The sequence below is a fragment of the Triturus cristatus genome, chromosome 6, assembly GCF_964204655.1.
Source record: "Triturus cristatus chromosome 6, aTriCri1.1, whole genome shotgun sequence".
NCBI classification, from domain to species: domain Eukaryota; kingdom Metazoa; phylum Chordata; class Amphibia; order Caudata; family Salamandridae; genus Triturus; species Triturus cristatus.
The window spans coordinates 1846004411-1846021787 of record NC_140589.1 but is presented as its reverse complement, the minus strand read 5'-3'; the positions used below and the strand labels follow the sequence as shown (position 1 = coordinate 1846021787).

Genomic DNA, 17377 nt, shown 5'->3' with positions numbered 1-17377 from the left:
GGCCCACATTTACAAAACACTGCTTCAGCGAGTGTTTTATTAACTATGCCTGACTAGTTCACACTTGAATGGCCAGTGTAACTAAGGGCGTGCCTTAAAACACGTAAGCTTGAAGTCTGTGCTTAGCATAGTGTGCCACCTGACTTGTATTTTGCTGTTTCTATCATTGCGTCCAGATATACGATATAACAAGTGACATCATACCTACAAGTCAGGACTATTGGCTTTGTCAATGGTTGTTAGTTGCATAACATAAATAAGCTGCAACTATGGCCTGTATAGAATATTGAAAAAACTTCCACTTAAAGCCCTGGTGACATCACAACAATGCTGCTCCTGAGTTTCAAAAAGATAAGGGAAATCCAGGAGAAAATGACTCTTTAAAAGATTTCCCAACCCCTACAAGGCTCACCTGGCATGACGTCATGACGTCACTTCTCCACTAGTGAGTAGTTCACATCGATGTCACTGCAGTCCGCCTGTGCCAGGGCACAAACCAGAGCCCAATACAGACCCAGCCCACTAAAAGCCCTGGTATTACTTAATAGAAGAGAGCTGTTTTCCGCTCGCAATATACCACTTGATGTCATTTATTCTTTCCATCTGTGAAAGTAATTCACAGTGGGGCCTTTAAGGCTACTGAATATCCCTGGTTTTCTATAGACCCCACGTGAATGTAACTGCATGCTCCTACATGTTGGACTAGGAGGCGGACCTAGCGATCCTCCAATAACGTTTGAAAATAACCAGCCGGATCTCGCGTGTGCGCGTGTCAGGAGGGACTCCGAGAAGTAGCTGGATTCTGCTGATGATCAAGACGCTTTGCAGCCCTATCACCTATGCCAAAAATAGTTATTACCATATTGCCAATTGCTGATGCTGAATAGCAGTGGCAATATATTATTATTATTTTATTAACACTAAAGCATAATGCATCACATGTGTGCATGCGTCATCATGCACACATACATGTATGACATCTGGCAGTCCCATTTACTGAAGAAAAATTCCCTAGGCAGCTATTGATCTATTAAGTATACAAGGCCATTATTCCCATATGATGTGTAAAGAATCGGTGTACAACAATTATCAGTAAAAAGTCTTTTTATTCATACAAATTGTTTAAAAAGACCATTGTAAGTTCTGGATTACTCCTTGGGGAAACATATATAGGGCAATAACATCACAGCATAAACTACGATAGTCACAATGATAAATGTTTTCCAAATTATTCATACAACAAACAAAGCCGGATGTCCTCTATGTATGGTCCATATAGGAAAAACTATACAATCAATCATAAAGTGAACTGTTTACAAATGTATAAAGATAATAAACAAATGTAAAATCAAAGATACAATCAGTTTGAAGGTGCAGTGGAGTGGCTTTTGATTTAATGATGGATCTTCATAGTATACGAGCGCCTTCACCAGGAAAGCCACAATAAATCATATGCGTGGACTACAAAGATGGTGGTCAAAGAATGTCCATCATACAGATACCATTACAAAAATGGGGTAACCCAATAGTCAAGGACCTGGGTGCAACTTTGATACAAAAGACAATGGTCCTAAACCGATTATTAACACACCAGGGCAGTAAGCCCTTACTTAGTTATATCATTCACTCAGTAAAGAGCTAAATAAGGAAAAAATTATTATTATTATTTTTTGAGTAGCTCACAGTATTGATTACAATATTCCAACATAAAGAAAGCAACATCCAAAATCAAAATCACCATACATTTATTTTACATTTTAGGCAATTTTAGTTTCTGTAATATGTAACACAAGGTTGCTCCAGAGGGAACGTGCATATAGCAAGGGTGCTGAAGAGTGAGTGAGAGAGAGAGAAATTATGAAACGTAGTGACAAGGAGAATTTTAAATAAATTCACTAAGGGGACCGGTTGTAAATCACCGTCCAAAGGAACCTGGTCACGTTACAAAATATGAAGACTCAATTATGCATTTAGAAAACAAACTAGAAACCAATTCATAGTATAGCACGTAAGGGAATTGCGTGTCCCAGGTAATTGAGTGAATGATATAACTAAGTAAGGGCTTACTGCCCTGGTGTGTTAATAATCGGCTTAGGACCATCATACAGATACGGCACAGGCGGAATGCCATCAGTTAGCGAGTTGTTTTAATTGGGAGGTTCTAGAACAGGTCAGACTATGATCCAGGTTGAAGCCCAAGGTGAGATATATAAAGAAGGATAAAAACAGCAACTTTAGCGATATTCAGTCCGCATGTTGAAATAATGCTTGAAACTATATATCCGGTTGAGGGATAGCACTATGCGTCCGCAATACAGAGTTGCATGAATCACAATATTTCAAAACATGCCAGATACATCAATATTGGTCAGAGAGGTTCCGCTACCCAATGGGTCGACATAAGAGGTTCACACGGAAGACTCCGGCAGTTCCAGCCTCACCAAGCATGCATAAAGATATATAATGACAAGACTGCTGTTTTTTTGGTTTTTTTAAATTAATTTACCAATCCAAGATAGTGAGCAGAGCAGTCGATGTGAGAGGGGAGCAACAAAGGAACCTTGAAAAAAAAGAGGAGACACACAAAATAGAGCAGTATGGGAAGAGGCGGAAGAAGAAAACATTGACTGAGGTGAGGGGGAACCAAGACAGAGTGTAGGTGGTGAGGGTTTCAGCTGGGAAGCAGCACAGGAGGGACAGAGAAAGACAACACATGCACTTGCATGAAAAACAACAACTAAAAGAAAGAACATAAATTCCTGGAGTCAATCTGTGGAATGATACAAGTCACCCAGATGCTAAAGAAGTTCCGATCCAAGGGAGGGACAAACGCAACAAGAAAAAGAGCAATCAAATAAGACGCAAGCAAATGAGACTGATTGACAAGAAAGCCAATCAATGATATGGTAATGGGATGAACCCAAAGTCCAATGCAGGTAGTCATACTGTCCACAATAGGTCTTCAGCAACAGACAGCTAAAGGTTGTCTGTAGAGAAGGCTTAGAAAGGAGTTATTGTTATAACTTAACTGGTGGGACGAAGCCCCAATGTCTGTGGCCAGTGATTCCAGCATGAAGGTTTCAACAGGCCTTCAGACCACTGCCTTCCAGAGGCACCGAAAGAGTCTCCGTGTCCTAAAGCAAGAGCCGGTGCAGCCCATCGACACACCACAACCACTGGTCAACAGGCTGATGCACTGGGTTACAAGACTGAGGAAAAGGAGCGAGCCCGACAACTCCCCGCACTGCACACCCAGGAGATTTAGGGTCAAACGCAGACTCTCGGTCCCCATTACGCCTCGATTAATATGGATAGGATTCAAACATTTGTGAGTTTTACTTTGAGTGAACTAAGTTTGAAACCACAGGAGAACCGTAATGAACTCATCAGATTGAAGGCCACGTGTACCACAGCCTTGAACTCAGGGCACATGTCACTGAATGGTAAGTGTATGTTCTGGAGAAAGTGAGCTATTTGTGAGAAGGAAGAAGCTAAAAGGGTGATTGGAAACAAACGGGCGCCATAACGAGGCACTGAGAATCAAGTACATTTGTGGCAACATGAAACAGGAAGCAGAGCCGACCTCAAGTGGTTTCAGCATGTGAGAATTTCAAAGGAACCCAAGGCCCACAAGGACCACAATGTATACACTGCGCCGAGACAGTCCAAGACTGAAGAAGCAACACGGCACTCACTGAGCCTAAAAATGGAGGCAAACGGCTTGCGTCAGTGGTCCCTGCATGGAAGCCACACGCTACAGCTTGTCTGAGCGTGCATCTCCCTGGACACACTGCCACTCTCTGCTCAACATCAGTGAGATTTCAGCTGTTAAAAGTTCTAAGGTTTTTCTCCAGGGTCTACGACCACACGCAGATGTCGGTGACGGAGTCCTACGAGGTCCCTCCCTGGTGTCTGGGCTCCAAACATGACTCTCTGTCATGTAATAAGCGTGTGAAGATGAACCTGAAGGCCATCCTCGACTGCGAGGCTGAACGGTACGTCGCAGAGCACCATCAGAAAGCGGCTAGGACAAGTTACTCCACACATGAGACGATGATGAACAAACCTGAACTCTGGCAGGGGATCTGGAAAACCAATCTGAAAGAATGGTGGTTGAGCATCGCTTCCATTCAGGCTTCATTGCTTAGATTTGTTTGAGAGAGAGATTTACACAGGAACTTTCCTATTTGGCATTAGCTTACACAGTTACCATCAGCAGCAAACAAGCATTTAAATATCTGGAGTGGAAACGAAAGCCAGAGTCTATAGAGTTAGGATAAACTGGGGTGAGGACAGATGAGGATCTCACACGCGACCACCTCCAGTCAAAGGGGTAAAGCCCATTCAAATATGGACTCGTTTGGATTCGACCAGGATTACCCATGTTCTGCAGACTCGACTTCGAGCAGTTGAGTCTTCAGTGCCGGCTCCCTGAATGAAATACTGAAGGATACATACCATGGAGATGATGCGTCTGATGGCCGCCGCCGCCATGTCTTCCCCTTTGGGCTTCTCCACTAGCGTCATCCCCAGGTACTTAAGGTTAAACACCATCCCCTCCAGCAAGGTCTCCTTAGTGTCTGTCCAGTTTTCTGGGAGCTCTAAAGAAAACAAAAAAAAACAACTGATTTACTTTGCACCAGCACCGTTATCAACATTGAACATGAAAGATTGTGCCCTACTGGATATGAGCAGCTGCTGCACCGACAGCTTTTCCTTCTGGAGGTTTATACATTCCCCAACTGGACATCAGAAGGGTGGGGCACAGATCCTGCGAAGACCTTGTAAAGCCAGTGCAGGCCAACAGCCAGAGCTCTCAGAATAATAGCAAGAAGCATATGTTTACAGGCTCGGTGAAGATGCATGCTCATCTTTGGCATACAACCAGGGGGCATCGAGAATTACAACTACAAGTCCTTCAGCAACTTGTCTTTAGCAAACCACTGTGGAGTCAGGTCTTGGGCGTCCAATGAAAAGCGCCAAGCTACGCGAGTGCTCCATTTCTAAAGAACACTTGTTCAAGAAACATGACTTTGCCTGCTTCTAAGTGAGTAGGAATATGGTCTTTTTATAGCAAAGACCTGACCAAAGGCAGCGCCGTACCGGCTCAAATGCACGCATACAGTCAACAACTGATCTGTGAGAGCTGGCTTGTGGACTGGTACTGCATCAATAAGGAGGTGGGTCTTCCAAAATGTCCTAAACTGCAGCAGGATTGGGTGGTCCTGATCGATACGGTAATGTTTCAGATCATCGGTGTGTAGATGGAAAGGGCACATCTTTTTAACATTTCTTTGTCTCCAGTCTGATGGTGTCCTGCCTTCGAGGGTGCTGAGAACCACCAAAGATTCAGAGCTTGTCAGCCAGATAGGAGGGGTACAGGTCATGATGTCTTTGTAAATGAGGGAACTTTGTCTAATTTAGTGCAAAGCTTTACTAATAATTGTTAACTAACCAGCACCCTGTGTCTTAACTGTGATGGCTACTGTGGAAGACTGGTTAGAACCCTAAGGTCTTGCCATATATAGGCCAATATTCCGTCAACGGTGAAAACAACGGTGCTACCATGACATTTTGTATTCTATGGTCACATTTACATAGCTGTTACTATCTTTCTGTGGGGCGCTGAAGAGCCCGCCTACATGGGTAGCAGGCTACAACGTGTAGTGTGTGTGGTTGGAAGGGTGTTGCCTTTGTTTTGAGACTGTGGTGAGTGCTTCTATGTCCTGCATGATGACCACGGAGGTGTGGTTATTGTGTTATGGGATGCGCCAATTAGCAGTATGATGGATGATGACGTGAGAGGGATAGACATGCAGCTTATGTTTATCAGTAGGCTGGAAGCTTTGAGCAGCTCTGCGGGTCCCTTTATGGCATTTCTTATGATCATCGCCCACTTAGCTGGTTAGTGACCAGGGTTGTCCATTCTAAGATTTTCAGTATAACTTTTATGGTCCCGGCCAGGCACTTGTGACGCATCAAGTCGACGAGTATAAAGAAAAAATGGCAGAACTCGACTGATATAAATTATTATATTCGAGTTCTGAAGGCACAATGCCTGCTGGCAGCATGCGAGGTGAAACGAAGGTCAGGGCACGGAACATAATTAAAGCAGCTGTTTAAAGCAATGTAAACGGATTTTCTTTCTGCTGCTCTATTTTTTAGCTTTCAATGACAAGCAGAGAGAAGATGTCTATTTTTGCACTCCTTAGATAGCTAGAATATTTATGCATGTCTCTATACATTCCGAACTAGTGCACATATTTTTTAACTGGCTTTAATGAAACTGTTTCTAAAATCTGTTTGCAAAAAATAACTAACAGGTTTTTGAAGTGTTTAATTTTGACCTAGAGTTTTTATTCCTCATGTTTGCAAACTGTATACCCAAGTCGGAGGTGAGTGCCACTCTTAAGCCAAGCATGAGGTGAGTGCAACTCTTAAGCCAAGCATGAGGTGAGTGCCACTCTTAAGCCAAGCATGAGGTGAGTGCAACTCCAAACACAAGCCTGATGTAAGTGCTACTCCAAAGCCAAGTCTGACAGAGGTGAATGCCACTCGAACGACAAGCCCGAGGTGGGTGCCACTCTAAACCTAAGCCCAAAGTGAGTGTCACTCTAAACCAAAGCCCAAAGTGAGTGCCACTCTAAACCTAAGCCCAAAGTGAGTGCCACTCTAAACCTAAGCCCAAAGTGACTGTCACTCTAAACCAAAGCCCAAAGTGAGTGCCACTCTAAACCTAAGCCCAAAGTGAGTGCCACTCTAAACCTAAGCCCAAAGTGAGTGCCACTCTAAACCTAAGCCCAAAGTGAGTGCCACTCTAAACCTAAGCCCGAAGTGGGTGCCACTCTAAACCTAAGCCCGAGGTGGGTGTCACTCTAAACCTAAGCCCGAGGTGGGTGTCACTCTAAACCAAAGCTAAATCCTAGGTGAGTACTACTCTAAAGCCAAGTCTGAGGGAGGTGAATGGCACTCGAAAGACAAGCCAGAGGTGGGTGCCACTCTAAACCTAAGCCCAAAGTGAGTGCCACTCTAAACCTAAGCCCGAGGTGGGTGTCACTCTAAACCTAAGCCCAAAGTGAGTGCCACTCTAAACCTAAGCCCAAAGTGAGTGCCACTCTAAACCTAAGCCCAAAGTGAGTGCCACTCTAAACCTAAGCCCAAAGTGAGTGCCACTCTAAACCTAAGCCCAAAGTGAGTGCCACTCTAAACCTAAGCCCAAAGTTAGTGTCACTCTAAACCAAAGCTAAATACTAGGTGAGTACTACTCTAAAGCCAAGTCTGAGGGAGGTGAATGGCACTCGAAAGACAAGCCAGAGGTGGGTGCCACTCTAAACCTAAGCCCGAGGTGGGTGTCACTCTAAACCTAAGCCCGAGGTGGGTGCCACTCTAAACCTAAGCCCAAAGTGAGTGCCACTCTAAACCTAAGCCCAAAGTGAGTGCCACTCTAAACCTAAGCCCGAGGTGGGTGTCACTCTAAACCTAAGCCCAAAGTGAGTGCCACTCTAAAGCTAAATCCTAGGTGAGTGCCACTCTAAAGCCAAGTCTGAGGTGAGTGCTACTTTAAATCTAAGTCTGAGGTGAGTGTCTCTCTAAACCCCAAGTCTGAGGTGACTGCAAATCTAAAACCAAGTCTCAGGTGAGTGCCACTCTTAAGCCAAACTTGAACAACAACTAGTCTAGATGTCTTAGGGGTGGAGAAGGAGGCAAGATGTGAGGTTACAACCCTAGGAATTGGATTTGGGGAGTGAAGGAGTGAAAGAGGCCATGGGCTCTAGAAGCAAACACTTGCATGACCTCTGGGTGCCTCTAAAGCAGAGACATGATTTGTAATTGAAAGCAGTGTCTGAGCATGAAGTAGAGGTGAACAAGCCACTGAGTCCTCGAGCCAGGCTCAAATATTTCAAAACTCACGTGTAACAAGCATTGCCAAAGCCAATACGTCTTGCCTTTGCAGGAGCTGTTGGTTTTGTTAATATGTTTTACCATGTTGTACACCAGTGTGGCTGCTGTTCAGCATGGCTAAACGTTAGTGGCGTAGAGAAGAGTGGTGTGGAGTGTGGAATAGTAAAGAGTGGCATAAAGTGTCATAGAGTTGAGTGGCATAGAGTGCCGTGGATTGGAGGGGCAGAGGTGAGTCACATAGAGTGGCGTACAGTGGAGTGGTGTAGAGTTGAGTGGAGAGGAGTGGACTGGTGTACAATGCAATGGTGTCGAGTTTTGGAGAGTATTATGGCATAGAGTGCAGCAGTATAGAATTCAGCAGTATACAATGCAATGTCGTAGAATGCAGTGGCATAGATTAGAGTGTTGCATAGCAGAGTGTAGTGCAGATTAGAGTTGCATATAGTGCAGTGGTGTAGAGTATAGTGGAGTGGTGTAGAAGGCAATGGCGTGGAGTGCTGCAGAGAGCAGTAGTGTAGAGTAGAGTTGCGTACAAAGAGTGCATTGCGTAGAATGCAGTGGTGCAGTGGCATGGAGAGCAGTAGAGTACAGTAGCGTAGAGTACACTGGCATAGAGTGCAGTGGTATACAGTATGGTGTTTCAGAGTCGAGAGAAGTGTCAGAGTGGAGTGGTGCAGGGTAGAGTGGAGTGGTGCAGGGTAGAGTCGAGCATGCATAGAGTTGAGAGGCATAGAGTAATGTCGCAGAGTAGTGTAGAGTGCAGTGGTGCAGAATAGCTTAGAGTAACGTACAGTGGATTGTCAGAGTGGAGTGGTACATAGTAGAGGGAATTGGCGTAGAGGGTATTTGCATTGAGTGCAGTGGCGTAGAGTGGAGTTGTGCAGAGTAGAGTAAAGCGGCCTACAATGGAGTGGTGCAGAGTAGAGTAGAGAGGCATGGAGTGCAGTTGCGTTAGGTAGAGTGGTGCAGAGTGGAGTAGAGTGCAGTGGTGCAGTAGAGGGGTGCAGAATAAGTGGAGTGGTGCAGAGTTCAGTTTAGTGGTGCAGAGTTGAGTGAAGTGGCGTGGAGTGGTGCAGAGTTGAGTGGAGCGGCATAGAGTGGAGTATGCATGATGTGGTAGCACAATGCTATTCCAGACAACACATTATTAATTGAAATTACCATTACGTTTGCACAGACACAGTTTTACTAATAAAACTATACAGCACACAAACGATAATATGTGGAAATTGCATCACATAGTGCATCGATTTATTTTGATCATATTAAAGTATATGTTTCCAACACACTTCAGAATTACCTAAAAAAATGTACTTCATTTATGCTTGGCTAAATATGAAATACCTGCACAGTTCACTTCAATGTTGTTGTGTGCTAGAAAAAAATATCCAGCTAAATTGCTACACAAATCCTCTCACTTTGAAGTCAAAGAAAGAAAAGTAAACACCAAGCTTCCTTGGAAGACAGAGCCTGACTTTTGATCTGTGCATGTGAATGCACAGCAGATGTGACAAGATAAGAAAAAGATTTACAGGCCTACTTACAGAAAGGAGCATTTGTGGAAGAATACATGGTGCAGTAGTGTGAGAAGGTTTTGATCTTTGGGAGGGACGAACTGAACCTGGACAGTCGAAAACAAATAAAGCCAGCAAAGAGAAAGCCAGAACATGTCAGTTAAAAACCACAAGCCCAATGGTAAGCAATCGGCAGAATGTGTTCCCAGGGAAGCTTTCTGTATGTCCCGAAGAGGTCTTTAGCAAACCTACTGTCTGTCTGGCAGACTTCGACCTAAAAACTATCACTTTTAATAAATGCTTCTCAATGCAGGGATGTAATCTGGTGTACTAAGGTGAAACACTACTGGATGATGAATATTTGGACCGTTTTGGATTTTGAAGAGACTTTATCATATTTTAACATGATGTTTGTTGCATGATTTACGTGCCATAGGTTTTCATGGCTCGGCTTGTGCATGGGCTCGTAGAGCCAAATCGGCTTTCCCCGCTAATGTGCTGGCCACAGCCCCTTCCAGCATGAGGCACTGAAGTCTGAGAGAAGGTGGTTCACATGGGCCCAGCCCCCCAACAGATCAGAGACCGGGTCGTGGGCGGGTATCATGTGGTGCCAGTCTGCGGTGCCAGCAGCTCATCTCATTTGATACACATGTCAGAGCTGGTAATCAGGCCAGTCATGGCGGCTCCACCCTGACATCCATGGCACATACATTCAAAGGGAGTGCGGGAGGCAAACACGCCTAGCTCTGGCCGCACTACCGCCCCCTCTCAGCCAAAACCCCACTTTTCTAGCATCATTATAGGAAATTGGTTTCTTAGGTGCCCTGCTGCCCAATACTCCAAAAGGTGGCATCACCCATGCACCGCCCGTGCCAACTGCTTCACCAGCTCTCCTCATCACTGAACCAGAGTGTCTCCGAGGAGCAGAGCCGGCTGAAGCCTAACACTCAACTGAACTGATAAGGGTAAAAAGAACAAAGCGCGAGCAGATGGAGAGACGCGAAGAAGAAAGAAGGCAAATGGGGATGGGAAGAGACATGGATGAAAGGAGGGGCTCCCAGCAGGCTCTGTACAGGCAGCCACTGAGGGAGCCGTCTGTGGCGGGAGGATGACAGCGGCTAATCCTATAATCCTGTTATGAGGGATTATACAGATACGCAGAGCCTCCCTCACAGAGCCAACACATCTCTGAGGGGCACTGGCGGCCGGTCCAGCGGCACTGTTATCAGTTACTGCACGTCTATACACACCCGGCTGCACTATCATCAGTTACTGCACGTCTATACACACACTGCTGCTCCATCATCAGTTACTGCACGTCTATACACACACTGCTGCTCCATCATCAGTTACTGCACGTCTATACACATCCGGCTGCTCCTGCGGCACTATCATCAGTTACTGCACGTCTATACACACCCTGCTGCTCCATCATCAGTTGCTGCACGTCTATACACACCCTGCTGCACTATCATCAGTTACTGCACGTCTATACACACCCTGCTGCACTATCATCAGTTACTGCACGTCTATACACACACCGCTGCACTATCATCAGTTACTGCACGTCTATACACACCCTGCTGCTCCTGCTGCACTATCATCAGTTACTGCACGTCTATACACACCCTGCTGCACTATCATCAGTTACTGCACGTCTATACACACCCTGCTGCTCCTGCGGCACCATCATCAGTTACTCCTGGGATATACACACCCTGCTGCTCCTATGGCACTACCATCAGTTACTGCACGTCTATACACACCCTGCTGCTCCTGCGGCACTATCATCAGTTACTGCACGTCTATACACACCCTGCTGCTCCTGCGGCACTATCATCAGTTACTGCACGTCTATACACACCCTGCTGCTCCTGCTGCACTATCATCAGTTACTGCACGTCTATACACACCCTGCTGCACTATCATCAGTTACTCCTGGTATATACACACCCTGCTGCTCGTGCGGCACTATCATCAGTTACTGCACGTCTATACACACCCTGCTGCTCCTGCGGCACCATCATCAGTTACTGCACGTCTATACACACCCTGCTGCTCCTGCGGCACTATCATCAGTTACTCCTGGGATATACACACCCTGCTGCTCCTGCGGCACTATCATCAGTTACTCCTGGTGTCAGTCTACGACGTTGAGCTGACGATTGTCGAGCTGACGATTGTCGAGACTGTGACGCTCAAAGCGTCGCTAGGGAGGTGATGGGTATGAAACTACAATACCCATCACCCCTAGCGAACGCGCGAGCGCACTTCTGGAGGCAGTACAAAAGCCTCGTACACGGAAGGCCGGGGGCTTGTCAATCAAGTCCCACCTGGCATTCGGCGAGGTAACGGACCTCGCGTACCCTATCTCCCGTGTTTCCTTGCTTCATGAGCCAGGACCTGGCTCTACCCCGCTGATTCCGGCACGGACGGCCTTAGCGCTCGAGAGCGCTCTGCCTGGACCCGTGACACAGTGTGATACTTAGCGGCGCTTCATTCCGGGAATCACTGAAGCGCGCTCTTCCCGCGGCCCCGCAGTGACTAGAGACCTGGCCTGAGTCTCTCCCCACCTCGGGAGCTGCATATCTCCCTCAAGACCCTTCTCCCCCCGCTTGGAGCCGACTGAAAGGCTCGGAGAGCGCCCGGACAACGCTGCAGCCGTGAGCCCATCCTGTGTGCTGTTCCTGCGCTTGGAGCCGCTTGAAAGGCTTGGAGAGCGGCCCCGCCTCCATTTACTTGATGACTACGACTGGGAAGGACTCCTTCCACCTCCTCTCCAGTACCAGCTGAGTCGTGAGTACCTCTGTACTGTGTGAGACTGCTTGGGCGATACCGACAACCGTCTGAGTGAGTGTGCTGGGGATATCCCCCCTCTGTACTTGTGCTACTCCCTGAGGTGTGGGTTCCGGTGACTCAATCGGTCCCTTCTCTCTCAACAGGAGTGGGTGTCCTGAGTGCAGGTTCCGTGTAGTCGCCGCAGCCCTTCCCCTGTTATCCTTCTTCACTCCTTTTCCCCTGGGGTGGTGTTGCTTATAGAGGTTTTCTAAGAGTCCTCGTAGGAAATACCGTTCTTGGGGAAGAGAGGACTCAAGCGTCATGGATCGCTCCTGCTGTATCCGGCTTATAAGGTTAGTAAGCATCCGGGGTGCCTGCTGACACCTGGGATATGTACACCCTGCTGCTCCTGCGGCACTATCATCAGTTACTCCTGGTATATACACACCCTGCTGCTCCTGCGGCACTATCATCAGTTACTCCTGGCATATACACACCCTGCTGCTCCTGCGGCACTTTCATCAGTTACTCCTGGCATATACACACCCTGCTGCTCCTGCGGCACTATCATCAGTTACTCCTGGTGTATACACGCTGCCGGTCCAGATGCACTATCATCAGTTACTCCTGATATATACACACCCTGCTGCTCCTACGGCATGATCATCAGTTACTTCTGGTATATACACACCCTGCTGCTCCTACGGCACTATCATCAGTGACTCCTGCTATATACACACCCTGCTGCTCCTGCGACACCATCATCAGTTACTTCTGGTATATACATACCCTACCGGTCCAACTGCACTATCATCAGTTACTCCTGGTACATACACACACCCTGCTGCTCCTGCGGCACTATCATCAGTTTTTTCTGGTATATACACATCCTGCTGCTCATGCAGCACTATCATCAATTACTTCTGATATATACACACCCTGCTGCTCCTACGGCACCATCATCAGTTACTCCTGGTATATACACACCCTGCCGGTCCAGCCGCACTATCATCAGTTACTCCTGGTACATATACACCCTGCTGCTTCTGCGACACTATCATCAGTTACTCCTGATATATACACTCCCTGCCGGTCCAGCCGCACTATCATCAGTTACTCCTGGTATATACACATCCTGCTGGTCCTGCCATGCTATCATCGGTTACACCTGGTATATGCACATTCTGCTCCTCCGGCAGCACTATCATCAGTTGCTCCTGGGATATACACACCCTGCTGGTCCTACAGCACTATAACCAGTTAATGCATGTCTCACGAACCCTGCTGGTCCAGCGGCGCAGTCATCAGCTACACATGGTATATACACACCCTGCTGGTCCTACAGCACTATCATCAGTTAGTGGACGTCTATGCACACCCTGCCTGTCCAGCAGCGCTTTCAACAGTTACTCCTGGTATATAAAAATCCTGCTCCTCCGGTGGCACTATCATCAGTTGCTCCTGGGAAATAAACACCCTGCTGGTCGTACAGTACTATAATCAGTTAATGCACGTCTATACCAACCCTGCCGGTCCAGCGGCGCAATCATAAGTTACTCCTGGTATATACACACCCTGCTGCTCCTACGGCACTATCATCAGTTAATGTACGTCTATGCAAACCCTGCTGCACTATCAGTTACTCCTGATATATACACACCCTGCCGGTCCAACTGCACTATCATCAGTTACTCCTGGTATTTACACATGCTGCTGCTCGTGCAGCACTATCATCAGTTACTTCTGGTATATACACATCCTGCTGGTCCTATGACACTATCGTCAGTTACTCCTGGTTGTAAACACCCTGCCGGTCCAGCAGCGCTATCATCAGTTACTTCTGGTATATACACACCATGTTGGATCTACGGCACTATCGTCAGTTACTCTTGGTATATACACACCCTGCTGGTCCTTCAGTGCTACCATCAGTTAATGCACGTCTATGCACACCCTGCCGGTCCAGCAGCTCTATCATCAGTTACTCCTGGTGTATTCACACCCGGCTGGTCAAGCGGCGCTATCATCAGTTACTCCTGGTATATACACACCCTGCTGGTCCTGCAGTGCTATCATCAGTTAATGCACGTCTATGCACACCCTGCCGGTCCAGCGGCGCTATTATCAGTTACTCCTGGTGTATACACACCCTGCTGGTCTAGCGGCACTATCATCAGTTACTGCACGTCTATACACACCATGCCGGTTCTACAGCACTATCATCAGATAATGCACATCTATGCACTCCCTGCCGGTCCAGCGGCGCTATCATCAGTTACTCCTGGTGTATACACATCCTGCTGGTCCAGTGGCACGATCCTCAGTTAATGCAAGTCTATACACCCCCTGTCAGTTCTATAGCACTATCATCAGTTAATGCACGTCTATGCACACCCTGCCGGTCCAGCAGCGCTATCATCAGTTACTCCTGGTATATAAAAATCCTGCTGGTCCTGCAGTGCTATCATCAGTTACACCTGGTATATGCACATCCTGCTCCTGCAGCGGCACTATTATCAGTTGCTCCTGGGATATACACACCCTGCTGGTCCTACAGCACTATAATCAGCTAATGCACGCCTATACTAACCCTGCCGGTCTAGCGTCGCTATCATCAGTTACTCCTGGTATATACACATTCCGTTGGTCCTGAGGCGGTATCATCTGTTACTCCTTGTATATACACACCCTGTCGGCCCTGCATCACTTTAATCAGTTACTCCTGATATATACAGATGCTACAGGCCCTGCAGGTGCTATAATTAATTACTCCAGCTCTATGCAAATCCTGACGCCCTGTAGGTACTATTATAAGTTACTCTAGGTACAGATAGACGCTGCCGGTCCTAATGGTGCTAAAATCAGTTACCTCTCATATACAGAGACATTGCTGGTCTAGGCAGCAGCAATACATTCGGTACCAGACACTACTGGTCCTGGTGGTGCTATAATCAGTCGCTCTCTTGGAGTACACATACACTGCTGGTCCGGGTGGTGCTATAATCAGTTACTCTTGGTGCATACAGGCCCTGGTGGTGCTATAATCAGTCACTCTTGGCTTATACAGACAACACTGGTCCCGGTGGTGCTATAATCGGTTACTCTTGTCGTGTACAGACACTGCTGGTCCCGGTGGCACTATAATCAGTCACTACTGGTTTATACAGACACTGCTGGTCCTGGCAATTCTATAATGAGTTACTCTTCATGCATACAGAGACTGCTGGTCCCTGGTGGTGCTAAAATCAGTTACTCTTGGTGTATAAAGACACTGCTGGTGGTGCTTTAATCAGTCACTCTTGGTGTATGCAGGCCCGCTGGCCCTGGAGGCGCTATAAAAAGTTGCTACTCATATATACAGACACTGCTGGTCCCCATGGTGCTATAATCAATTATTCTTGTCATATGCAGACACTGCTGGTGGTGCTATAATCAGTTACTCTTGGCATGTTCAGACACTGCTGGTCCCGGTGGCGCTATAATCAGTTACTCTTGGCGTGTACAGACACTGTTGGTCCTGGTGGCGCTATAATCAGTTACTCTTGGTTTAAACAGATACTGCTAGTCCCGGTGGCGCTATAACAAGGTACTCCTCATATGTACAGACACTACTGTTCCTGGTAGTGGTTCACAGAGACGCTGCTGGTCCTGAAAGAGCTACAATAAGTTACCTTGTATGCACAGATCCTTTTGGACCTGGGGGTGCTATAATCAGTTACTCTTCATGTACACAGACACTGCTGATCCTGGTGGTGCTATAATTAGTTACTCTTGAGGTACAAACATATTGCTGGTCCCGGTGGCACAATAATCAGTCACTCTTGGCTTACACAGACACTGCTTATCCCAGTGGTGCTATAACAAGTTACTCCTCATATATACAGACAGAGCTGGTCCTGGCAATGATATAATCAGTTATGCCTGGCGTGTACAGACACTGCTGGTCCCGGTGCCGCTATAATCAGTTACACTTGGCGTTTACAGAACCTGCTGGTGCTGGTAGTGCTATAATCAGTCACTCTTGGCTCATACAGACACTGCTTATCCCGGTGGTGTTATAACAAGTTACTCCTCATATATACAGACACTGCTGGTCCTCGTGGTGCTATAATCCGTTACTCTTGATGTATACTCACATTGCTGGTCCAGTTGGCGCTATAATCAGTTACGCTTGGCGTATCAGACCATGCTGGTCCTGGTGGTTCAATAATCAGTCAATCTTGAGGTATACATACACTGCTGGTCCCAGTGGTGCTATAATCAGTTACTCTTGGTGTATACAATACCCTGCTGGTCCTTGCAGCACTATAATTAGATACTCTTGATTTCTAAAGACCTAGTATCCACAAACCCTGCTGGCCCTGGTGGCGCTATTATCAGTTAATACTTACACCTCCAGGCCCTGCTGCGCCTGGAGGTGCTTTGAGGAATTAAATATAATGAATGAGTTATATACAGGGGGGCGTGGCTAAGCCGGTAATGGAGTCGGACGTGCTCTAGTAGAGCTTCGTCGCAAGTCCCTTTCCTGGCCCTACAGATCCGGCAAAAGTCATCCGGAAGAGCTCGCGGACCTCCATACGTGTCCCGGGGCTAGACCCGAGGCTCCGACATGAGGGCGAACGGCGGCAGCTGCGAAGAACTGAGGCGTACTTCCCGGTCTTCAGGGCCGTCCGGCGGACAACCGCGGCCTCGGGCGAGGCAAACCACGCGACGCCGGGGACTGGCTCCACCCCCTGGGCCCAGACTAATGGCGCAGCTTCCTCCGAGTGAATCAGCCGTCTTAGCCGCGACCGAGGCGCATAGCAGCCATGATTTTCAAGTGTTGGTGAGCGTGAAGGCGGCAGCGTAGTCTAGGTGTGGTGGCTCTCCCTCCCCCCTCCCCCAAGAATACGTCCGAATCACCGGCGTACAGACCAGAGGTGCGGCCTGCGATTTCAGAGGTCCATTTCTTTTGGGTGCCTCCTCCATGTCAGTTAGACCATGCACCACCGGCCCCTGACGGCAAAAGGACAGTACTTTGGTGAGTGAAAACGGCTGAGCGGACAGTGAGCACTGCAGACGCAGTGGGAGTGCCCCTAGGGCCAGTGATCATCGTCGAAGGGGGATTGCGGTGAAGTCCAGCCTCGTGGTGTGAGCCCCGCCGGTACGCCGCCCTTTCTCCTGGGGGGGCCCACCTGATCCAG

General features: G+C 47.5%; 1 protein-coding gene across 2 annotated transcripts in view; it reads right to left on the bottom strand.

Annotated features, from left to right (window-relative positions):
* The window catches only part of LOC146822173 (low density lipoprotein receptor adapter protein 1-like), a 307556-nt gene that overhangs the window by 130821 nt on the left and 159358 nt on the right, over window positions 1-17377 (bottom strand). For both annotated transcript variants that reach the window (XM_085613310.1, XM_085613309.1), the window contains exon 2: window positions 4459-4601. In XM_085613310.1, coding sequence (XP_085469436.1) covers window positions 4459-4601 — 143 coding nt within the window. The remainder of the gene's footprint in view (window positions 1-4458; window positions 4602-17377) is intronic.